This window comes from Malaclemys terrapin, chromosome 17 (assembly GCF_027887155.1).
Source record: "Malaclemys terrapin pileata isolate rMalTer1 chromosome 17, rMalTer1.hap1, whole genome shotgun sequence".
In the NCBI taxonomy this organism is placed as follows: domain Eukaryota; kingdom Metazoa; phylum Chordata; order Testudines; family Emydidae; genus Malaclemys; species Malaclemys terrapin.
Window position 1 is genome coordinate 16536051 of NC_071521.1, and position 25718 is coordinate 16561768.

The 25718-nt window shown below is 51.3% G+C and overlaps 1 protein-coding gene across 3 annotated transcripts in view; it reads left to right on the forward strand.

Annotated features, from left to right (window-relative positions):
- The window catches only part of ASTN2 (astrotactin 2), a 657219-nt gene that overhangs the window by 365473 nt on the left and 266028 nt on the right, over positions 1 to 25718 (forward strand). For all 3 annotated transcript variants that reach the window (XM_054007154.1, XM_054007156.1, XM_054007155.1), the window contains one exon: positions 353 to 541. In XM_054007154.1, the coding sequence (XP_053863129.1) occupies positions 353 to 541 (189 nt within the window). The remainder of the gene's footprint in view (positions 1 to 352; positions 542 to 25718) is intronic.

Genomic DNA, 25718 nt, shown 5'->3' on the forward strand with positions numbered 1-25718 from the left:
AGCTAGCCTCTGATTGCGACCCCCCCTTATGCATTGAAAACACATTTTTAAATATTTAACACCATTCTAAATGCTGGAGGCAAAGCAGGGTTTGGCGTGGAGGGTGACAGCTCGCGACCCCCCATGTAATAACCTCGCGACCCCCTGCGGGGTCCCAACCCCCAGTTTGAGAACCCCTGCCTTACAGTCAGCTGGCTTGCTGTACTTCGATTGTGCTTATCACCCTGACTCTCCTATCCTAAGAAGAGTCTTTCTACAGCAGGGTTCACGTCACTACAAGCCCTGTTTGGGGATTGGGGATTGCATGCGTGTGGCTCTGTCTGTCTCTGACCTAGTTTGTGTTGTTTCCCAGCTGTGTCGAGGAATACAAACTCGCTCCAGACGGCAAATCCTGTCTCATGTTGTCTGACATCTGCGAGGGCCCCAAGTGCTTGAAGCCGGACACCAAATTCAACGACACCCTCTTTGGTGAGATGCTGCATGGGTACAACAACCGGACCCAGCATGTCAACCAAGGCCAGGTGTTCCAGATGACCTTCAGGTACTGCCCCATCCCCTCGCTGGGTCCGGTAACATGGTAGATTTGCAAGACGTACCCTGATGATATTGAAGGTCGGAAAGGGAGGTGTCAAAGGTGAGGGTGGTGGGAAGCTTAGCTGTCGAGCTCTATCTTGCAACGTTGACGTACGAGAGCTGGGGGCAACTCATAGAAAACAAGGTGGGGAAAGAGCTGAGAGGTTGTTTCTGTCTGAGGTATGTCACATCGCGGGGCCAGAAACTTCAGCTGGTCTAAACCAGCTTAGCCCCATTGACTTCAAAGGATCTATGCTGATGTACATCAACCGAGGGGCTGGTCCAGTGGGAGCTACTCCACATCCACTCAGCCATGCCAGGGTCCGATGCAGGGTTCTTCCCCCCAAAGTGTTCTCCAGTGGCCTCAAAAGCGCTGAGGCCTCACGGCTCCCACGGACTTCAGTCAGAGTTGCGTGTGCTCTGCATCTCTTACCGTCCAGCCATGCGGCTTTCTCCAGTCGAGTGTAAAATCTCCCCAGTGATGTATCCGTGCTGAATTCTGGCCTTTTGCTATGACGAGGGGGACTGTAGAACCAGTCCGACCTACATGGAGCTGCTCTGCTCCTTTCTGCACTCAGAAAGCATTGGCAAACCGAGCCCTCGGGGGTTCTCAGCGGCGCACGCTTTGGCGTCTGCAGAGCAGCAGCCTTTGCCGGAAGTGAGACCTGCCCGTGTGCAAAGGCAGTTTTCCTAGCACATGTTCCTTCAGTTCCCCTCCCCTTGTGGCGATCCTTGGTGGGGCCTTTTGAACAGACACAGGACGCAGATTGGAAATCTTTGCCATGCGCTTTGTTTCCTGATGGCCGAGCAGGACTGGGAGCTTCATGAAACCTGCCAGCCTAAAGAGCCCCTTGCGTGACGGCCGCAATCTCACATAAGCCCTCCCTGCGTCATAACCAGCTCCCGCCTGTGCTGCCGTCCTCTGGGCTCCAAGCCGCCTCTTGCTGGGGCTTTAATTTCCTCTCCCGCTCCTGTAATAGAGTGGCCTTTCCTTGCACTGCGCTAGGGCTGGGGGATTTGTTTAAAGGCAGCCTTCCCCTTGCCCAGACAGCAGCCTGATTGAGGGGGCTGTTTATTGCTGCCTGAAAGGAAACGCAGGGCTCAGGGACTCCGAGGCAGACGGGTTTCTTCCTTCACCGCTACCGCAGCCAGGATGGATTCTGGCTCTCAGACGAAAGACGCTTTAAAAAAAAAGAAATAACAACAAACATGAATCCTTAAGGAGAGCGCTGCCTGCCTCCCCCCCAATCCAGCTTGTCTCCCATTCTGTTTGAGCCACTCGGTCTATACTGGGCCTAGACAGCCCCAGGGCCTCCTTTATCTGACCCTGCCAGGTGCTTCCACTTGGTGTGGGGATTAAAAAGCAGGCGAGAAACCATCTTCCAGGCTAAATACCAGCCATAAAGCCAGCAAGATTTTATAACTCCATTTTAGTTGGGAGACACTTCGCTTCATTCCTGGCTTCGGTGGCCAGCTGGCTTTGGGCTCAAGCACTGCAAGGGACCACCCAGCCTCGGGGCTTTGTGCTAAGAGACTCTTCCTGTTCCAGTGATGATTCAGCGTCAGGCCCAACCCAGGGCTGGACGGGGAGACCCCATTCGGTTCTCTTCTCCCGCAGGCTGGTAGTCCCGCCCAAATCAAATCATAAGGCCATGCCTGCTGTACTGTGAGCTGATCTCTCAGCCAAAGAGGGTGCCCGATGCTGTTCTGGGTGTGTCAGGCCCTCTGGGATGGCAAGGGGGAAGCCCCACCCCCACCACGACAGTTTTGCCTATGTCATATTTTCCATTTATGGCTGGATTTTCCCACCGCGCTCTCGTAAGCACCCCATTTAGCGCCGATACCATTGGGGATTTTTCCCTTCGTACTGTTGCATGGTGAGGGACGCCCCTGGGGGAAATCCCCCCCTTCTCCACTCAGTCTTCATCAGCAGGTGCCTTCCACCTCAATCCAGAACGGTGCCACGTTCACTGGACTCCAAAGAGTGTGGTTTCTTTGCTTGCACCTGCTGAGACATCCCAGGATTTGGTGTGATGCAGCTGAAGTTCTCCCAGTCATTTGAGAACTGCCCTTTTCCACCTGTCCCCTCCCCCCAGTGCATCACACCTGCCTCCCAAACATTCCAGGTGTCAGAGTCCAAAAAGCCACCGACCAGTGGAGGGGCTGAAATACCTCAGCTGGTTCCGGGAGCTCTAGCTACTGGGCCAAGATTCAGCTGGAGGTTCCCAGGCGAAGGAGGGATGCCAGTGGGAGGTGAGACCATAAACACGCTTTCCCCATCTGATGTGAAACCTGCTCAGAACTCTGCATGCTCCCCTTTGTAACACTCGCAGACTGTGACTGCAATCAAATCTCATGCGTCAGGCCTTCAGAGAGTTGCTTGCAGGGGTCAGGAAAGGTGTATGCTGGGTGGGAGGGCGTTGCCTTTTGAAGCATCAGGCTTGGCCACAGCTGGAGACAGGAGCACGGACAGGGAGGGCCGGTGCTCTGAGGTGGCACAGGAAAGCTTCTTCCTTAGGGTATGTCTGCCCTTCCAGGCAGGGTTGTAATTCCCAGCTCAAGGAGACATAACTTGTGCTAGGTCTCATGGAGCTCAGGTGCTAAAACCAGATGGTAGCTGTGGCAACGTGAGCGGCAGGAAGGGCTAGACACCCTGTGTCTAGACCTAGCGTCTCTGACACGTATGCGCTTGGCACAGCCGCCTCTCCCGCTGCCATGGCTCCCTTCTAGTTTTAGCATCCGAGCTCCATGAGACCTCACACAAGTTCATGTCTCTTTGAGCTAATTTCCCTTCCGTTGCAGAGGCCCGGAGCCCTGGGGACACCTGGCTCACTCCTGTTCTCTGCCTGTGGCACACACCATTTCAGTCTCCTGAGCAGCGAAATGCGTCAGTCTGACCCGAGCTATTGGGTTATAGACAGGAGGTCAGACTAGGTGGGCTTAAACTCTGTCTGCATCCTGGGCATGTGAGTTGTGGGTTTCCAGCACCACTGCCATCACCGGGATAGCTCCTACCACAATCTGCCTGGGACATAACGCGGGGGATGAGACTATATCCAAATCCGGATAAAAATTGCCCATGTGCTTTGCAGGCAAGGTGCCAGATCCTCAGTTGGTGAAAATCAGCATGGCTTCATTGAAACCAGCAAAGCTATGACAGTTAGACCGGCGGAGGATCTGGCCCTGAGCCCAGCTGCTGCATAGGACAGGGACAGAACGGCTCTGGGGTGAAAGCAACACCGGAGGGGCGGAAGAGCCGGCAGGCGTGGTGGCTAAATAGAAGAGGAGGGATTGCAGTATCCACTGAGAATGGAAAAGAGAGGTAGTACCCGCAAGGGGTGAATGCCTGGGGAAAGGCGAGTGGGAGTCCTGCTATGCTCTTTCCTGCTCACGTCTATACTATTATCTAATATACGTGACTCTGTATAATATGCAGCCTTCTCAGTGCCCAGGATATCAATGTCTTGGGCTTTAGAGATTGTTCCCCGGGGTGGGGAGGCCGGCGCTGGCTTTGCTGCCTATTTCAAATTAGACTGTTTGTTCTGAGAATATTGGCTAAAAATGAGACACTCCGCCCGCCCACACACAAATATGTTCAGCCCCCTCCCCTGGAGTCCCTCTGTCTGCTCTCTGTGGAGGGTTATGGTGTAGAAACATCATTACATCATCCTCTAACAAGGGCCGGAAAGGAGGTTAATGGAGAAGAAATTATTAACTAAAAGATGTAATTTGCCTCTGATTTTCATATATATTCAAGAACCTCTCTGAGCATTAAGACGCCAGCTGTTCAAGAAGCCCTTAATTTGGTGCATTTGAAACATAGCAGGAAACTCCCTAATACCAGGGATTAAAAGCCTGTTTCGGCAAAGTAGGAGCAAGAACCTGCTATCAGAACAAAGGGCTGAGTTTTAAAGGCATTTATCGTGGCTGGATCTCTTAGTTATGCAGAGGTGACAGTCCTTTAAATGCTGCGCATTTCCCATGTTGTCATATCTGCAGTGTCCTTAATAAAGAGTATAGTCTCCATCCACCTAGCATGGCAGCCCAGTGTGGGGGGAAGCCGTTGTGCAGCTAGAAGCTTTGTCCGTCACGTCTTAGCCTGGATGTCCCCGTCAGTCCCAGTTCCAGGGTCTGGTGGTAAGAGCCAGGCCGCTAGATGTGTCACCCTTCAGTGTTGGAGTTTCCCACTGCCACCCAGTCCTTGGCAGCAGGCCCTGCCCTTTGGTTGCTGGATACGCCTTTCCATCCAACGCGCAGCATGAGATGAGGGACTGTGCTGGAGTATGGGCAGGCTCCTCATATGGCGCTGAAGGACTGGGACATAATGTGGCCACCTTCAGAACTAGATCAGGTAAAGGATTTGGTAGGATTACATCCCCGGCTGGAGCAGGTGAATCAGATTATTCCTGAGATCTTCGCCCTGTCCCTTAGTATCACCGTGTTCCAAGCTCTCTTGCCTGCGCTTCTGCTTCCCCGTTCACCTAGCCGCTGAGGATACTTCCTGTTCATATACATCAGCGATGGGTAAGCGAACGCATGTGCATAGGCTGAGCAGCTCACGTCATTCAACTCTGAGGAGCAGCAGGCATATCTTACCCCGCAGGAATTATTACAGCACCCTCACTGCGTGGGCCATGGTGATGAGCATCTGTCCCCGTCTCAACATCCTTGAACGCCACCTTCTAGTTCATGGACAGTGGAGAGACCCAGCTAACAGCTCTGCACATAGCTCATTCCATCGCATAGCTGGGCTATCATTCATTAATTATTACTGTGTGTTATTGCATAGCCCTGCGGGTGTGCACAGCACTTAACAGACAAGGTAGAAGATGAGGTTCCTGCCCCAAAGAGCTTATGAGTAGAGCTGCTTGAGGTTTGGGGACTGAAAACTTGATGACTGTGTTTTGTCAACAATGACGGTTTTTGTGGGGAAAAAAATACAGTAAAAGCTTTGTTATCTGGCATGTTGGGGGAATGGGAGGTGCTGGTAAGTCAAATTCCAGTTAACTAAGAGGGAGGGAGTTTGGGTGCGGGAGGGGGCTCAGGGCTGGGGATTGGGGTACAGGAGGGAGTGCGGGGTCTGGGAGGGAGTTTGGGTGCGGGAGGGGGCTCAGGGCTCGGGGTTCGGGCAAGGGAGGGGTTTCAGGGCGCTGGATCCAGGCGGTGCTCACATCAGGCAGCTCCCTGCAAGTGGCGAAATGTCCCTGCTGCTCCTAGGCGGAGGCGTGGCCAGGAGGATCTGCATCCTGTCTCCACCTGCAGGCGCTGCTCCCGCAGCTCCTATTGGCCACGGTTCCTGGCCAAAGTGAGCTGCAGAGCCATGCTTGGGACGGGGTGGGGCAGGGGCAGCGTGCAGAGTTGCCTAGCCATGCCTCTGTCTAGGAGCAGCAGGGACACGTTGCCGCTTGCGGGGAGTCACGCAGAGCCAGATAGGGAGCCTGCCGGCCCCTTGCCAACCAGACTGTAAACTGGACTTTCAATGAAGATCAGAAATGCCAGTTTATAGAGCTTGGTCCAGGGCCAGAATACACTCCTTTTACTGTATTTTGGATGAAAATATTCCAGGTTTTGACAAAACCTGGGCATTTTCAAGTGAAAGCCCAAAATCCAAAACACCTTTTTTTTACCATGGGAGGAAAACAATTAATTTTCCAAAGAGCTCTACAGCTTAGGGGTGGGAAGGGCAGGGAGCCCTGTCCAGTGGCTGAGCTGTTACAAAGTTGCTCCACCTGCCTGTTGCCTCTCACTTCTCTCCTGACACCTGCTGGGCTCCTGATTTCCAGCTTTGTGCCCTTCGTTCAAAGTAACGAACACGGAGTGCAGGGAGGCATGCCGAGCCTGGCGGTGCGCGTTTGAAAGAGCTAGGGAAGTGCCCTGAAGTGACCCTCTTACAATGTGTTTCGCTACCTCCTTTCTTTCCCTTTGGCTGAATGCCGGGATGGCAGATGAAGGCTTTTTAATCACACTCCAGCAATCCGCTTTGCTCCCCTCTTTGAAGTTCCCCCAAAAGATTGTGAGCAACACATTCAAAACCACGCTTCTCCCCCCCACCCCCCCAAAAAAATGTTACATTTGTGGAATATTCACAAATAAGCCTAATTCAAGAAAAATATCTCTCTATTCCACACACACCTCTCGGTTTGGGTGGGAGGCTTAGCAACAAATCCAGCTCACGGAAGGCTAGATTAAAAGTGTTCCCCCCGCCTTGTATCGCAATGGGGCACAGCCAAAAGCTATTGTAGTCCCCAAATTGCAGAGGGATTATCTTCCAAATGGCTTGTTTGCCAGTCCCGTCTGTGTTTTACGCCATCTCTTTGCTCCAAGTGAACAAAGATTTTTGTTTACGGGTTGTTTGGCCTTTCAAATTGTTGCTTTTATGCAATTGGTATACAGAAATCCCAAATTACTGCTCACGGAGGGAGCTTTGCTTGCTATATTGTTGATAGGTGGAGAATGAGATGTCAGCCCAACATGTAACTGTCACATAGGAAAAGTGCTTCCTGGGGAGTGGATTGGTAAGACCCTGCCCAAGTTGGTTGACCCTAAATGTGATCTTTCCCTTTCCCTTATCTTCTGCTGTGTCTTTTTTTTTCCTCCTCCCTCAGTTCCGGGCTGGGGTGGGCCCCTAGCTCGCTTGATCTCCTGTCTTTGGCGGCAGTGAACTAAGGCAGTTGCCGATTCTTTGGGTGGTGGGGATGGGAGATGTAGCCAATGCAGTTTAGAGGAGGAAGTGACATATTGTGAGGGTGGGGAGAAAGAAATGTTTCCGTGGCCATTTGATGGATGTGAGTGCAAAAAAAAAACCTGGTTGAAGCAGCTCAGGTTGTTGTGATGAGTCCTTGGCGAGATGAGGCAGTGATCAGAATACCGCTGTGGTACATGTAAATTAGCACATGGCTGTGTTTATGACATAATGGCACCAAGGTATGCGTGGTGTGTGTAAGTGCCTGTGTGTGTGTATATGTGTGTGTGTGTCTGTGCACACACATAGGAACGTGGTGCTTGGTCACTGCACTCCTCCCACAGCAGGAGGCATTAGGACTTTTGCTGTATCCCCTGGTGGATGCCAGTCCTGCCCTTGGGAACTCCTGTACCCAGCACCTCTCATTTCTTGTTAAGACACCGTCTCAGCCTCTGCTTCCCGGTGACCTGCCAGTAACACCGAGTTTCCACACCGGAGAGCTGAGTGTGTCTCCTGGTTCCTCTTTAGAAAGCTCATGCTCGCAGAGGCCATGCTGCCCTTGTGCCCCCGGGAGTCAGTCACACACGCCGCCAGATCAGAATAGCACCCTTTGCCCCTTCCTTTGCACTGGTGCCGGTCACTCCACTAGTGCAAGGCAGTGGGGAACCAGGCCCACCGTGCTTAGATGTTCAGTGACGGGGCATGGATAGACTTGCTCTAACCTCAGCTGGCGTTCCCTGCCTAGAGTACAAAACACAGTCTAGTGGCTAAGGCCTGGTCTACATTAGAAAATTAGGCCGGTTTAACTACGTCAGTCAGGGGTGTGAAAAATCCACGCTCCTGAGTAGCATTGTTAAGCCAACCCAAGTCCCTTGTGGGCAGCACTAAGTCAATGGAAGAATTCTTTCATCAGCCTGGCTACGGCCTCTCGAGTCGGTGGATTACTCTGCTGACGGGAAATGGTGTCTACACGGAAGCACTGCGCGTGTTAAGTGTAGACAAGCCCTCAGGCACTGGATGGGGACTTGGAGTCCTGGGTTCTGTTCCCTGCTCCACGGCAGGCTCCCTGGGTGACTGTGGGCCAGTCTCTTAATCTCGCCTCAGTTCCCCAGCTGCCACGTGGGGATTGTAGCTCCCTGCATCATGGGCCGTTGAGGATAAAATCCACTCGTGATTGGGAGGTGCTTGGACACCACAGCGAACAGGAAGAGAAACAGGGCTGGGCCACGGAGAGTGGGGGATGGGGCAAAAATCTTAGAGCGCTTGCTCAGGGAGAAGTGGGAACGGTTCTGCCTCACCTGCCTGTTAGTCTTGGGCACCAGAGTCCCCCAGGAGCAGGGAAGCGGAGGCTGGCTCCCCCCGCCCTGACATGGTCTCACCAGGACAGTGTTTCTGCCTGAGGGCGCAGCCTCGCGGCGGGGCCCCGGGTGAGGAACGCTGATCAAAGAGCACGGCGAGAGTGAGGGGCTTCCGTGTTCAGCGAAGAATTGCCGCCGCCAAAGCAGAGGGCCCCGCGAAGGGTTTTGTTTCCACAAAGTTATGTTAATATTGTCAGGCAGCGCGCCGGGTCACTGAACCGATGTGGGGAATTGTCATAATATTGATGGGGAGTTTGGCAAGTTAATTTTAAATCTGTCACTCCTTCCCCTCGCCGCCTCTCGTTCCGTAATAAAACTCCGCCATGATTGCGGGGCTCCGCTGACAGCTCCGCTGGAGCCTGCCTGAAGTGCCTGCCTGCGCTCCCCCATCACCGCTTCCCTCCCTCCTCCTCCTCCCCCAGCAGCACACACGCGTGCACCGAGCAAACCCCAGACAGAGCGCTTAGGCACCACATGTCAGAGTGCTCAGACAGCAGTTCCCCTCCCCCCAAAAACCCTTGTCTCGCTGTGACTGCTGCAGTACGGATGGGGGGGATTTCAACGAAGGGGAATGTTGGAAGTAGGGAATCTTTATTTCTTGAAGTCCGGGATAGCTGCCGAAGGAGCTCCTGGCAATAATGGAGCTCGGCTCACCGAAGGTCCAGTTCCCAGGGCTGCCCAAAGCTCCACAAACTATTTGCTCTCTCTGGGATCTATTCAGACAGGCTGGATGTGGAAACACCTTGAAGATTTCGGTCATGTCCGAGGTCTTATTAATTAACACGCTGAGACACCCTGCAAAGGGAATGAGTCGGCAGGTTCTCTGAATAAGTGTGGCTGAGCTAGAGAGCTCACTGAAAGTCTTCTCCCAGTTTGCACTGGAGCCGGGGTGGCTTCTTTGCCTTGCTGTCAGTCATTGCAAAGTTCCGCTCGGGGACTCCTTGGAAATACCCCCTGCACCTCCCGACATACCCCCTGCAGCCTCAGCCGACAGCTGCAGGAAATACCCCCTGCAGCCTCAGCCGACAGCTGCATGCCAACAATCTCTCCTACCCAACTTCCAGGCTCCCCCTCCAAGCGGGCTGCAAAACTCACTCCTGCCCCTGGATAGGGTAGATGTGCATTGCTACAGGCCTTCGGGACTCTGCCAGGGGATGTACACTAGCCCACTGGTGAGTGTGTGTTACAGGTCCCCCTCTGCGCCAATCCACAGAGGATAGCAGTTTGTTACAGCCTCCAGGGAGGGAGCTTTAGCAGCTCATGCTCCTAGCTCTGCCTGTCCCCAGCTCTGTCCCGAGTATGTTGGCTGAGTTGGTGGTCATCGCACCTGCAGGTGTGATTTTCAAGTGAGCTGGTTGCTGTGGGTGAGAGCATGCTGGGAGCCCTCCTAACCCACCACACTGGCATCTCTATTTCCTGGTGCACCGTCAGAACCCATCGCTATTATTACACCTGCTGGCCCAGCCAAGATCACGGCCCCATTGTGCTCAGTGTTCCACATACCCATTGTCAGAGACAGTCTCTGCTCCACACAGCCCACAGCCAAGCTAGATAGGCAGTGGAAGGGGAAATTGGTAGGAGGTGACTTGTCCAAGGTGATACAGCAGGTCAGTATCAGAGTCAGGGGTAGAACCCAGATCTCCCAAGCCCAGCTCAGGTGCCTTTCCATTGGATCTTGTTGTGTGTGGATGTCTGACGTGGGTAAATCTGTGGGTCAGGTTGCCTGTAGCTCCTATGCAAGTGAGTATGGGGGGTGGAGCAAGGCGAAGGTGCCACATAGGTGCCGAGTCCCAGGATCCAATAGGGGGCGCTGTTTATGAATGCAGGGCAGTTGCACACCCAAAGCAACATGGCTGACATGGCCATACCACCCCATTCCCAGGTGCCTCGCAGTGACTGAACTGTGATGCTCGGGCCTGGTTCACATGGTAGCTCCTCAGTGAGCACTTCCTCAGCCCCCGTAGCATAATAAATGTAGTCTGTAACTATACTGAATTAATTCCATTGATCCTTTCCCCCATCTTCTCTTTGAAACACCTGAGTGTGGCGGTTATAATTGGGCTGTTTATTATTCCAGTGCTGGAAAGGTCTGCACCTCCCTGTACCCCAGATGGCTTGTTTACCTATTACCCTTCAGGTTTGGATAATGGATAGAGCTCCTTTCCGGTGGCTGGCTTCCATTTCATTCCCTTTATTATTTGTTGCTGTGATTACTATTCTATTACTGTTCACGACTCTGAAACCGCAGACGTATTGGTGACAGTTTTCCAGCCCAGCCTGATGCCACTGGCACAGCATCTAAGAACTGGACCAAAGTGTGCTGGCTGACGTGGTAAATGAGTCTTTAGCAATTTAGCGCAATTGTGTTGTCCTCAGAGAAGCCAGATGTTGAATCCCATGCTCTATGCAGCCTTGTGCTGCAAAACCCACAGATTTTTTTTTAAACAGAACCCTCCTGCGATTAGGATCTCCACTTGTAAGTGCCCTGTCCTGATGCCTAGAGGAGAGGTGATAATCATGCCAATGTCGCCTGCCGATAAGCTCCCAAGGTCTAAGTCCCCCTGCCACAAATCCAGGCGTAATACAAGGGAACAAAATGTCACAGTAAACCCCATCTCTGATCAGCCAGGACATTTGTCAGCAGTCAGCTCTTTGGTCCATCTAACTTAGCATCCCAGCAGGGCGGGGCTAGTATCTGGTTGTACAGTGGTTGGCCAGCACTGTGACTCCTCCATAAAGCATCTAGACAGCGAGTATCCTGCTTGGTAACCTAGGGCAAGTCATATCACCTCCTGGTGCCCCAGTTTCCCTATCTGTAAAATGGGAATAATGGTACTGCGTGCCTTTGGAAAGTGCTTTGAAAAGTGCTCTGTAAGTGCTGGATGGTATTATTATTATGCAATGTTATACACGTGGGAAAGAGGAAGAGGGGGAGTTGACCTGCTCCAGGAGAGTCTGGTGTGCAGGCACTTTGTTTACTCTTATTAACCTAATGCTGCGTTCAATATGGGGTGAGCAAAGCGGATGAGCACGGGAGGCTGTTCAGTCCTCGACACTCAGGCATTGGGCGGGGAGAGGGCTAGTTCTGACAGAAGGAAAGAACCAGGATGCACTTTAGGTCTCACTCTGACAAACTCTGCTTAGCTTAGCTGTGCTGTCTGGGATGCTTCACTTTTAGGCTGGCTTTTAATTAGGGCCACCTTGTTATACCACTACAGCCGAGAAGGCCCTCCTCTTGCCCACCCCCCTTCATATTTCAATCTACGCTAACCACTGGCCAGAGCTGAACAAGGTCCTTCCTCTCCATGTCCCCCTGCACTGCCAAATTCCCTCCCCTCCCCAACCTTCAGTGGAAAGAGCAGGGAACTGCATCCCAGAGCCTCTTTGCCTTCATCCTCAAGCACCAGGAGCATCACTGCAGTTTCAAGGGGACGTGATTCTCCAGGCCTCCCTCAAGCCTTTGGCAGAGTCAGTTGCCGCAGTGGGCTAGAGACAAGGCAATATGAAGCTGGCAGCGAGCTGAACTTACACATCAGAAAGGAAATCCCACATCTGCTTTGAGCAGGTTAAGTATTGGAAGTTTTGTGGCATTAAATAGGAAAATGAAAAACACTGTCAGCACAGCACCCCCTATCGTTCAGTTTAATATTACACTCATTTTATCACGTACTGCCCCTCAGTTTTTCAAAATTAACACCCAGTGGAGAAGAATGGGAACAGATCACACCTCTCGGAGCTATTATTCCAGGCTGTCTCCAGACACAAAGATGTGTCTACACTAGACTTTTTTTTTTTAAATCTAGTATCGTGTAATCCAGAAGACAACACCAGTGGCTCTAGAAAAAAGAGGTGTTTAAAAAAATCATACCTGACATTTTAATTAACATGTTTTTAAACATCACTTAGCACCTAGTGTAGTCAGGGTTTAACACCTTAAAAAAAAAACAGTTAGCTAGTCTTGGTTAAACTTGGCGGTCCTGTCATGTCCCCCCTATGGTGGTGCTAATTGGGTGTTTTAAAAAGTGTTAATTGAAATCTATTGGCAAACACAGGAAAAATCAAACCGCCTTTATTCTGAGGTGAGGACGGCCCATGCTGGGTTACCCTCTGGTCATGTTTTTAAAGCTTTCTTTGCAACCATGCAGACTGGCAACTTAATTTTTCAAACAGGAGCTTAGATTCTGGAAAATGACTTGACAGCAGGGGGTGAATGTTGATGCAGATTCCATGAAATGTGCCAGTTCCCACAAGGAGCAACGAAGAGAGCTAAGTAATCCGTCTCAGGTACGTCTACACTGCAGCTGGGAGTGAGCCTCCCAGCTCAGGTAGAGAGACTCGTGCTAGCTCCTCTTGAACTAGCGCACTAAAAATAGCAGTTTGGACGTTAGGCCATGAACTGAGACTCGGGGCGGGGGGGGAAGGTCAGTGACTATTATGGATCCTGCCCAGAACGTCAGTTGGGAGGCCACAGGGCATCCCCAAGGCACCTCTCCTTCCACTTCCTCTTGTGGATGTACCATATGAAATGATAGGAATAGACTTGATGTGACCCCTGGATTAGAGTGTTGCCGACTTCTGGCACATCTTCATCATCCTGGATTATGGCATGAGATACCCCAAGGCCATTCCACTCGGATTGACTAATGCAGCCACCATAGCAACTGAGTTAGGGAAACTATTTTCTTGAGTGGGACTTCCTAAACGAATTCTGAAAGACCAAGGCTCAAATTTCACATCCTGGTTGATGAAGGAACTGTGCAATCTATTGAAAGTAAAGATTCTGCGACCATCAGTTTACCATCAGCAAACAGCTGGCCTACTAAACCGTTTTCATAAAACGTTAAATGTTGAGGACGTTTGTGATCGCAGACCCCAAATATTGGGACCAACTATACCCACCCCGTTATTGACCATCCAGGATGTCCCTCAGTCATCCGTGAGCTTTTCACCTTTTAAGCTCTTGTATGGAAGACAAACCACTTAATCTCTCATTATATTGAAACAGCAGCAGGACAAAAAGTGAAGGAAAGCCCTCCCCCGGAAAATGTGGGGTTGTAATCCATCAGGTGCTTCAAGCAATGTTAGATGTAGAAGTGGTAGAGGTGTCCTACAATGAGTGGAGAAGCCCCCTCACCTGGGTTCCTAAGTCAGATGGGCCACTATGCTGCCATATAGACTTCTGCAAAGTCAATGCACTATCCAAATTTGAGGTCTGCCCCATGCTAAGGGTAGATGGTTTACTAGAATGATTAGGAGCAACCAATTATATATCTACAATTGACCTTACCAAAGAGTACTGATAGGTCCCCCTTACACCTGACTCCAGGGACAAGTTAGCTTTCTACACCCCCTATGGATTGTACCAGTTCCGTACCACAGCATTTGGACTCTGCAGTGCAGCTGCCACCTTCCAGAGGTTAATGGCTGAAATCTTGCAACTCCACGGACATTATGATGCTGCCTATCTGGACACCATTGTCACCTAGAGCCAGAATTGCAGGGACCACCTGAAACAGGTAACAGCAGTACTTCAATCCCTCACGGATGCAGGCTTGGTAACCAATCTGGCAACATGCAAGATTAGGACCCATGGAGTTACGTACCTAGGGAACCCAATAGGAGGTGGCCAGCTGTGACTCTTGATGGACAAAGTCCACGCTTTAATGAGCTGCCCTGTCCCTTCAGTGAACAAAAACAAGTGCGACGATGCCTGTGATTAGCCAGGTACTATCAACATTTTGTCCCGGGATTCTCCACCATTGCAGCACCCTGAACAGGCCTCAGAAAAGAGGGCCACCCCAGGTAAATACGGTGGATGACAAACTGTGACAAGGCCTTTAAGACACTCAAGGAGTGTCTATGTAGAGAACCTGTCCTTTGCAACTTGGACCGGAGGTGCCCGTCAGCAGCTTGAGAACTGTGAATACAATAAAATACAAGAGCAATGGAGAAATCTGAGGATATGGTTCCACATCCAGCTCAGGGCCCTGCTGAGTTCCCAGCCCGGCTCGCACTTTGCATCTTGAAATTGTCCTCCTCCGTGCCAAGCCCAGGTGCCATGGACAAGGAGAATAAGAAACACAGAGCTGCCCTCAGTGACCAATGGTTTTATCCTGACCCCGAGGGAACCACCTCCTTAGTCTGTCCCCACTGGACAAACTTGTCTGATGTGATCCTGTCACATTTATGTCACCGTGCTGGGCCATTGCATCATGATGTGATGGTGCTGCATCAAAACGTCACCCTGGTGCAGCACTCCTCTGTACTGTCCGAGCACCCAGGGACCAGAGGCAAGGATTACAAAATTCCGTGCTGCTCACAGAACAGCACGACCTCAGCAAATATCGCCTGCGTTGCAATGGGATTCCAAGATCCATGAACGTTCCAGTCTGTGCATGGTGGGTCCGTGATGATGAAACCAGGGGCTCAGATACTCAGGTGACGGGGGCCATAATAAGCAGCCAGATAGACAGAAATACCAGGTTAGTTGTGACCCTAGCCCTGGCCCCAGCTGCCACATGCACAGGGAAGAAAGTGAACTTTGAGCTTCTCCTGACTGGTGACTCAGTGATACTCACCACCAGACAGCAAAATCTGGAGCCAGTCCTGGGGTTTCCTGTCCTGAGGAGCAGTTCTGCCCTCACTCATGGGATACCCTTCTCAGAGCAACAGTCCTGCAGCGCAGCCCAGAGGTGCGATCGCACTGCTGCTCAGGCGTGCTGATTCCCAGTCCTTTGCGCCCAATGGAAAGACATGCATTGACTTCAGTGGACTTTGGATCAGGCTTGTGCTTAGGAGAATTTCCCTTCCATAAAGCAGAGAAGCATATACTTTTCCCCCCCAAAGCCACTGATAAGTGGCTTCCCCTCTGCCACTCCTCCATCCCCACCCCGATAGCATGTCTGTGCAGATGTTTGTATTCTCTGCAGCTGATGAAAATATTCATTATCTCGTTAGCTGCTGCGGCGAAGGAAGCTCGGATTTGCATTTCCACAGATAATCACCCAGCACAAACAGAGCCTGTCACCCGGCGGCACTAATTGGGCAGAACACCAATCCGCCAAGGAAGGGGAAACCCCCACAGAAAGGAGGGGAGAACAGCATCCTTCCTCGCTCCATGCAATGGGTGGCCAGGAGGGGAGGCAGGGAACAGTCCGCACTCAACGCAGGCCGAGCATCAAGAGGGAAGGGGAGGTGGGGCTCAGGATGGAATTGCCCTGACTGGGTTCATGGTCTGAGCATTCGGGGAGTTGGACTGGATGGACTCCTCCCTCTTTGCTGGGGAAAGGGGGCGGGAGTCGGAGCGAATACATGAGATGGATTTGCTCCATTTGCGGGAACTAAGTATTGGGGGTGGGTGAGGTTCAGAACAGGAGCAGATTGTCCATTCTGTGGGGGGAGAGGAGAGAGAGAGAGAGAGAGAGAGAGTGTGAGTGTGAGTGTGTGTGTGTGTGTGTGTGTGTGTGTGTGTGTGTGTGTGTGTGTGTGTGTGTAAGTAAAGGCTTAGGGAGGATACAGCAAAGGCCCAGAGTGGAATTACCTGCTCTGTGCAGCCTGACAACCGATCCGATAGCGTGGCAAGGGGGAGCAGAATTATCCCCTCAGAGCGGTGAGGCACTTGAAAGCCGGGCCCAGAGCAGGTGTGGAGGATGAATGACCTCATCTGCGTGTGGGCTGAGAACAGGGAAAGGGATGGAGTGTGGTCAGAATAGGAGCCTAGACTGGAATTGCCTCTTCTGTGGAAGCTGAGCAGCTGGGGTGGAGAGGGCACAGCTGAGGTCATGGTACATCTGGTGGAGCTGAATTCTCAGTCTTCTCTGGAGTTAGTGCAGTGCAAAGGTGGGCGATTGCCTCCACACTCAGCGCATGAGTTTAGGAGCGCTCGTGAGACAGGAGGCACAGGTTGTATGGGACGGGGGGGATTCTTACAACGTTGAGCTGGTCAGGGGACGCCCACCCCTTGAATGATGTGATTCCGATTGCACATGGGGCTGCTCCCCTGAGTAGCATTGTGTTACTTTCCCAGCAGAACTGTCTCTCTGCACACTTGTTCTTGGATTTTTGCACCTGACTTTGTGGGAAAGGCCAGCACGTCGTTGTGAGACAGTCCCTCTCCCCAGCCAGTCAGCGTTCCTAGAGCAGTGCGGGATGATGTGCTGCTTGAAACAAGAGGGCTTCTGTATCCTAACTGGCAGTGATGGGGACATAATTTATCCCCGGCCCAGAGTCTTGAGTAGCCTAATAGTGTCCATGTGCCAACAGGAAATGGGGTGAAATGACTGGGAATGAACCAGATAGAGATGGGCAAGTGAAACCAGAGAAGGGCCTTGGGTCTAGGCACTGGGCTGATGAGTGTCTAATCCACCCCAGCACCACACCGGTCTCTGTCTCCCTCTAGTCGTCAGCCCACGTCAGAAGATATGAGCTGACTACAGCTGCCAGCTAATGGAGTTACTCCCTTAGCCGAAGCAATGGAAGTTCACGTTTTAGCACTGTAGGTGCAGGATTCACATGCGGAGGCAAAGGGAACCAGGATAAATGCTGAAGCAGACTCCTAGATGAATAGGATTGCAGGCCAGTGGCTCGTGGATTTGCTTTTGTTCACCTTGCTGCGTTCTCAAACACTTGGCGATTTCCCTCGTCCCTTCCCCGCGGGACAGCTCTTACTTGTGTGCACAGCGCTGCTGTTTAGTTTTGGCTCCCAATGTACGTGAAGGGTTCCCCCCACCCCCTTTCATTCTCTGAGCAGGAAAATTCCAGATTCTGGCTGGAGCTAGACTAGCTGACCTGTTAGGTCTTTCCCATCTCTAACTTCTATGATTCTCTTCATACCTGAGATTATTGCATTGTTCATTTATATTATTAAGAGCTGTGGCAGAAATCGGGTTTATAATAATAATGGCTTAGATTTATATAGCACTTTTTGTCCCAAGGGATCCCCAAGTGCTTTATAGCCTTAAAGTGATACCCAGATGTATCCAGAGGGATTGCTTCACCCCCGTGCTGGAATTCAGCTGCCTCTGGGGTTGGGTGCAGCAGATTGTTCAACCGGGCACAGCGATGTTACACAGCACTCTAGGACAAGAAGTGAAGAAGAATCCCATATTCAACTGAAAATACAGGGGGAAGGGGGGGGGAGGCAAGATTTGATCACCAAAAATGGAACTAGGTCAGGATACGGGGTTAACACCATGTATCCCTGCAAACCATGTTGTGGAACCAACAGTGACAACAAGCAGTCAGTTTTGTATGTCAAACAAAAGACTCCATCTCCTACAGAACGGTGCCCCTGCCAGCACCACGAACATTGGTTCAATAATAACTCCGAGAGAAGACACGCACCCACTCGATCATTAATGCTACTTCTTACGAGCACCAAGCCGGTCCTCAGAGAGCCCCCATCCAAGGGCTTAATCTAGTGTGGCATTGCGCGGCTTCGGAGAATCATTGCTTCAGGCAGTGTGACCGCAGGTCGATACTGGAGCAGAGGTTTCTGAGCCCTACGACGTTGTCACTGGTCAAACGGTACCTGCTTCCAGACTGTGTGGGTCTTGGTTGAATAGATTGAATGGATGAATAGAACTCCCTTCCCCATCCCAAACTATCATTTCAGAAGCCAAAGAATAACCCTTGTACAGTGGAGATGTCAAGCCAAGCGCTGTGGCATTCTTCATGAGTTAACTGGACTGGCCCTCCACCAAGAGCTAAGATGTAGTAGTCACAAAGAACATGCTGATTGTCCTCCCTTTCTTATTTTCACATCCAAGCCCCGGGGGGCGTTGGTAGAACTGTAGTAATATAGGGCTGGAAGGGAGAGTTCATCTAGTCCAGCCCCTTGCTCTGAGGCAGAACCAAGTAAACCTAGACCATCCCTCTAACCCGTTTTTAAAAACCTCCAAGGATGGGGATTCCGCAACCTCCCTTTGTAGCGTATTCCAGTGCTTCTCTCTCCTTATAGTTAGAAGCTCCCCCCCCCCCCAATATCTACCCTAAATCTCCCTGGCTTCAGATTAAGCTGATTACTTCTTGTCCTACCTTCAGTGGACATGGAGAACTACTGATAACTGTCCTCTTTATAACAGTCTCTAACATATAGAAGCCTCTTTTCAGGCCCCCCTTAGTTTTCATTTCTCAAAACTAAACATGCCTAGGTTTTTTTAACCTTTCCTCATAGGTCAGGTTGTCTAAACTGTTTATCACTTGTATTGCTCTCCCCTGGAGTCACTCCAGTTTATTCACATCTTCCATAAAGTGTGGTACCCAGAACTGGACACAGGACTCCAGCTCAGGCCCCACCAGTGCTGAGTAGAGTGGGACAATGACTTCCTGTGTGTTACTCATGACACTCCTGGTAATACCCCCCAGGAGGCTATTAGCCTTTTCCGCAACTGCAGCACATTGTTGACTCATACTGAATTTGTGATCCACTGTAACGCCCAGCTCCTTTTCAGCAGTACTGCTGCCTAGCCAGTTATTCCCCATTTTGTAGTTGTACATTTGCTTTTTTCTTCTTAACTGTAGTACTTTGCACTTGTCTTTACTGAATTGCATCTTACTGATTTCAGACCAATACTCTAACTTGTTAAGGTGGCTGTGAATTCTAATCCTGTCCTCCAAAGTGCTAGCAATCCCTCCCAGCTTGACGTCATCCGCAAATTGTATAACCTCAGACACCTCCCATCTCTAAACTAGGAGGTTAATGCCCAATGTGACACAACCCATTGCTCAGAAATACAAGTCCGGACTCCTGGCACTGATCCAGGGATCCCCTCTTTTCTTGCTGATTTCATATCCACATTCTAGTCTGACTGCCATCTTTGCCCACCAACAATTCTAGACTGTCTGAGGGCTGGAGCAGGTGCCGGAGGCTCCCATCAGCCTGCATCCCTTGAGAAGGAAAGCTCAGTGCATATTCATCACTTCATTTCCCATGCTGGTGGCTGGGAGTGCAGCTTGTTTGATGAGGTGGATGGCACAGAATAGCAGGCCACGGCGCCTCCCTGCCCCCACCTCTGCTTTCAGGGGGATTGCACAGGATACCAGATGTCTTCAGGTAATCAGGCAACAAGTGAACACCTGCAGGCAGAACTGGCATTGTTGCTTGTCATTAAGAAGCCTGGCCCATTGATGCAAATGGACAGATCCCTTGCAGATGGCAAGCAGCACAGAGAGGAGCTGCCCTCAATGAAAGCCAAGGCAGAGGCGATGTGCATCCACCCACGTGACCCTAAAACTGGGGTCCTTAACTCTCGCTTAGCTGGAGAGCAGAGTTGTTAACTTCACCCAGTGCTGCAGGTGCGGCCTCTCCACATCGACTCAGCGAGTGCAGCATTTCATAATTAACTTCACACGCAGCAGTGCAACATCGCAGAAGCAGTCACAAATTTTAGCTAATTAACCATATGGTCTGGCTGCCTGACAGAGCCGGGTAGACATGCTGCCTAACCACTGGTTTTCCAAGCACTAGTTCACAGGTGCTGCTTTCTGTGCTGACACCAAGATGTAAGAGGCTCCCAGAGAGATTCTGCGTTCTTGGCTCTTTCTGTCTTCAGATACATGTAAGGGCTTGGCCTTCCAATGGAAACACCCCACAGCAACGGGCATTGAGTCCCAAACTAGGGGTAGAAGTGAGCACTGCAGGGGGCAAGTGGTTTGCATTGATTCTGATTATTAAGAGACAGGCCGACAGCTAAACAGATGGGACATGGCACTGCTGTGAGGAAGCTTGCGCTGCTGAATGCCCAGCTGGCATAAGAGGCCCTAACGGGCACTGCTGCCATGAAGCTCACCCTGCAGCAGCCCTCCCTGGCATAAGGAGGGCACTGGTCTGAGGAAAAGTCGGCCCATTAACTGCGTTGAAATGACTTTGTCAGCATGCCAGCATATGAAATGTGTGGTGATATTACAGATCTGCCACTGCCCGTGGCTGTTTTTCCTCTCCTTCTAATGACTAAGAGAGATAAGACAAAACCTTTTCTATTAGTTTCTCCCACACTGCAGTGGGTTTTTTATTTTCCAAACCTCATTAGCGTTTGTAATACCATGGTGGAAGCCAAGAGTAACCCAAGTTGCCCTGGGCGGGAGGAGAGCAGAGAGTGGAGAAGAGAGCAAGAGAGCTGTGATGTGTAACCCAATATTAGCACTGATATTGGCTGGCTTCCAGAGCCCCTTCTTATTCCTGTCCAAACTCGTATGCCTCATCTGAGCCTTAAAGGCAAACGACAAAGCTTAAGAGAAAAAGTGTTTAAGATCCTGAGTTGTTAAGGGAATCTATGTGTGTGCGGAGTGGAGAACTGCCAGTGCATTTATATTTTAAAGACAGATATTTAAAAATGAGCACCCCCACCTGACTGGCATCACAGTCATAGAATCATAGAATATCAGGGTTGGAAGGGACCTCAGGAGGTCATCTAGTCCAACCCCCTGCTCAAAGCAGGACCAATTCCCAACTAAATCATCCCAGCCAGGGCTTTGTCAAGCCGGGCCTTAAAAACCTCTAAGGAAGGCAGATTCCACCACCTCCCTAGGTAATCCATTCCAGTGCTTCACCGCCCTCCTAGTGAAAAAGTTTTTCCTAATATCCAACCTAAACCTCCCCCGCTGCAACTCGAGACCATTACTCCTTGTTCTGTCATCTGCCACCACTGAGAACAGTCTACATCCATCCTCTTTGGAACCCCCTTTCAGGTAGTTGAAAGCAGCTATCAAATCTCCCCTCATTCTTCTCTTCTGCAGACTAAATAATCCCAGTTTCCTCAGCCTCTCCTCATAAATCATGTGCTCCAGCCCCCTAATAATTTTTGTTGCCCTCCGCTGGACTCTTTCCAATTTTTCCACATCCTTCTTGTAGCGTGGGATCCAAAACTGGACACAGTACTCCAGATGAGGCCTCACCAATGCTGAATAGAGGCGATTGATCACATCCCTCAATCTGTGGGCAATGTCTCTATTTATATAGCCCAAAATGCCGTTAGCCTTCTTGGCAACAAGAGTACACTGCTGACTCATATCCAGCTTCTCGTCCACTGTAACCCCTAGGTCCTTTTCTGCAGAACTGCTGCCTAGCCACTCGGTCCCTAATCTGTAGCAGTGCCTGGGATTCTTCCGTCCTAAGTGCAGGACTCTGCACTTGTCCTTGTTGAACCTCATCAGGGGTCCAGGGTTCCCCATTTCCCTCAAACAGCTGCTGACCCTCAGTCGATGGGGAGAACCGTGCAGGAAGATGTCAGGTGACAGGTGTCCAGCATGATAGCTCTTGCTGTTCCCACACTGACACGGGGGGGAAATACAGAGGCTGACATTTTCAAAGGTGCCCAAACCTCATCGGAATTCAGTGCAAGCTGGGCACCAAACTCCCATAGGCTCCTCTGAAAATGGCAGCCAGAATCCGGGGTGAAATCCTGGTTCCCCTGAAATTGATGGGAGTTGCTAGGTGCTGCTGCAATACAAATCATAATACTTACCAACCAATAATAAAGTTGCTGGAGAAAAATTGTGTGGAACAATTGCAAATAGTGCCCACCCATCCTGGAGACCAACCCCTTTGACTCGCGTCACCACCAAAGTAAAAGCTAGCAGGAGGAATCTAATTGGTTTAATCCACTTGAATCTCACATTAAGCATTGAAATAAATACACCCCGGTCCCTTTCAGAGCAGCTACAGTCTAGCAGGCAAAAGGCATGCATGCTGCTCCGCAGACTTTGCTTTTGTTCATGGCTGTCTCCCATCCAAATATTCACTAGGCTGAAACTTGCTTAGCTTATGAGAGCCGACAAGGTCACTCCCCTTTGCTGCTGTTAACATAATGAGGCAGGAGACGTTGAATACCAGATACCCCCTCAAGTACTAAACAGCTTCAGACCTTTGAAAACAAGCCCAACTAGCCACATCAGCTGCTTTGAAGCATCCACGGTCTGCCCCTTGGATAAGACAGCCAGAGTATGGGGCTGGGAGTCAGGACGCTCAAGTTGAATCCCAGTGCTGACACCAGGGCCGGCTCCAGGGTTTTTGCTGCCCCAAGCGGCGGAAGGAAAAAAAAAAGCCACAATCGTGATCGGCAGCAGCTCCATCGCACCGCTTTCTTCTTCGGTGGCAATTCGGCGGCAGGTCCTTCCCTTCGAGAGAGACGGGGACCCGCCGCCGAAGAGCCCGACGTGCCGCCCCCTTCCCCTTGGCCGCCCCAAGCACCTGCTTGCTCAGCTGGTGCCTGCAGCCGGCCCTGGCTGAGGCTAATCTGCTCTGCTAAGGAAAGGCCGCGTACACCGAGACTTGGTCTCCCCTCCTGTAGAATAGAGCTGTCACCTGTTTCCCAGGGACACTCTGCAGGATAGAGCAATTGTGTTTGTCAAGCACGATGGGTCAGACCGAGAGGTGACTCATCCCTGGACCCAGCCACAAATGAATTGCTGCCCTGCTTGCTCCTGGCGACAAAGGCAGTAATTGACTGCAGACCTGAACGCTTTGTGGCTTATTTCCTTCCCAGTTCCTCTGCCTGGGGAATGGAGGGGCGGGCACCTGGCCCCCAAGTGCAGGGCTGGGAATAGCAGAAGTGCAGAGGCTCCAGCCCTAAAACCAAACTCCCGAACCAAGACTGTGCCACACCAGAGCTGGATGCAAGATCCAGAGGGGGGGCGGGTGGGTGAGCCTTGCTCCCTCAGACTGCCCTGCGTGGCCAAGTAAACAAGGGCACAGCACAGCCCTGAGGGATCGCTCTAACTGGCCCATCGTTGAAGCTCCTCGGGACCCCGTTTTACAGCTGCCGTGTAAGCCAAGAGTTGAGCCGGGCTCGCTCCAGGTGACAAAGTCCACGCTCTGCGGATGGAGGAGACCTATCTCGTTCTGAAAGGCGGGCTGGTCTCACTCTGAGAGAAGGTTGGTAGAGGCTCGGCGTGCCTAGTGGCAGGCGTGGGAGCCTTTCCACAGTAGCACGCATATATTCTGATTTGGTGCCTATGCTGGGAGGAGTGAGAGGCACTCTCAATTCCTATGATTGGGTCAGATCACAGCACCGTTAGGGTGTCTACACTGCAGGTGAAGATGTGATTGTAGCATGGAGCCATACCCAGGCTAGCTTTAATCTAGCTAATGCGGGTAATGTAGATGCAGCGGCACAAGCTTCAGCACGGGCTAGCAACCCGAGTACGTACCCAGGGCCCCCCGTGGATTTGCACTTGGGCAGCTTGGCAGGTGTACAGTACTATCGTTATCCTGTGCTACCTGGATGAAAGCAGTCTGGTTACCCCTGCTACAAGCACACCTTCCTCTGCAGTGCAGATAGACATGGAACGGTGAGCAGAGAGTGACACAAAGTGTTAATCAAAACCGATAGGACTCAATCAACGTAGCTAAGGGACGCGTGGTCTGACTCACTGAGAGAGAGCTACCTTGGTGCATATTATCGTATCCTCCGCTCTGAGCTCTGAGGCAGCTAGAAAAGGTTAACCAGTCTGACCATTAATAATCACCCGTATTTCTGCACCAACGCTCTCCCTCCCTGCCACCCGCACTTGCCCTAATGGAGGATTGAGTGTCTGACAGGCGTGAACTTTGAAAAGCAAGTTGTGCCTGAGTTACGGGTAAGCAAAATAAAGGTTGCAACTCTTTTTTATTTTTTGGCTAAACAGAAAGCTGTCCATTTCCCATGTCAGTCCTATTACTCAAAAACATTTTCCCCGATTTCCTTGAAACACTCAATGAGAGGTTGCCTTGGAGCCAAAGCAAAGCATGGGGAAATGTTACCTCCAAAGGGTAGGGCCTATTTCCTTGCAAAAGTTGTACAGGGGGCTGAAAAAATAGAGGTTAGCGTGGAATTCCTCCAGCAATCATGACTCCATAATTAAGGTATAAATCTAGCGCCGTATACATTAACATCACACACTACATATGCACAAGGCGTTGCTGTGGGAACCATAGCTTTTCGAATCTGTTTTTACACTGCACGGTGTTTCAGTGCGTTCCCAGCAGACGCTCCGGAGGAAGACAGGTCCATCGCCGACTGCAAGATTTTGCCCATAGGAGAGAGAGTTTAGTAGAATAAATAAATAGCTGCATAATTGGGGGGGGGAGGAGGGAGGAGAAGCAGAATATAATAAAAAGGAAGTGGGGGTCTGGCTGCCTTGTTGGAAAGCCAGTCTGCCTGCACTGCCGAGCTCAGTCCTCCCTTGCACGTGCTGGGATGACTGCATGGCTCAGGGTGTTCTTGATTGAATGGTTTTGGTGCAGTGCTGGTGAGAGATGGAAGAGGGTCAATTCTGGAGACTGAACTTGTGCACTGCAGGAGAGCGCAGAACCACTGGGGTCAACCCCAGCAGCGCTTTTAGTGGTATTAGGAATACCACATATACTCCACTGGCAAAGCATCTCCCTGTGTGGACACTGCTGTATTGGCAAAGTTGTGCTTTGTACGAGTGTAGTAAAGCCACCCCCACCCTCCCATGAGCGAAACAAGTTCTCCAGGCAAACGCAGTGTTGCTGGTTTACTGCATTTACACAAGCAGCGTCTGTCAGCACATTTCTCAGTCAGGGATCAGACCTTTTCACACAGAAGCCTGTAGTATAGACATGGTTTGAGAACGCATGGCCCATGCAGTCCTTTGGCTTCTCTACAGAGGTTGAGGGTGCCAGCTGGGCTTGTTTGTGTTCTTGTCTAGTGGGGATTTGGGTGAAGCCCCCAGGGGCTGCCCTAGCCAGGGAAGAAGGGAGTCTGGCCTCGTCTCAAGAGGATTGCTTATTCACAGTCGCGAATGAAGATATTGGGGTGGTCTCGTCGGGAACGGATGTGAACCTGAGTGTACTTTTCCCCTCGGAGCCTTTCATATGCATGTGGTAGGAGCTGTCAGTTGGGTTTCTTTCAGCACTCGTTGTCTTTTATTCAGCTGCATGTAGGGTGTCCAGGCCTCGCTGCTTTTCATCTGCATGCCCGGCACTTCTGCCAGGAACTGTCTCTGCCCCTTGTTTGCTGACCCAGCTCCCGCTGTCACAGAGGATGGTGACAGCAGGTGGAACCCAGGGTAACAAGGTTGTGGCATTTAGAGAAAGAGATGGGGATTGTAGAGGCTGAACTAACTGGCTCAGTGCACTAGAAACCTGTGCATAGCGGGCCCAT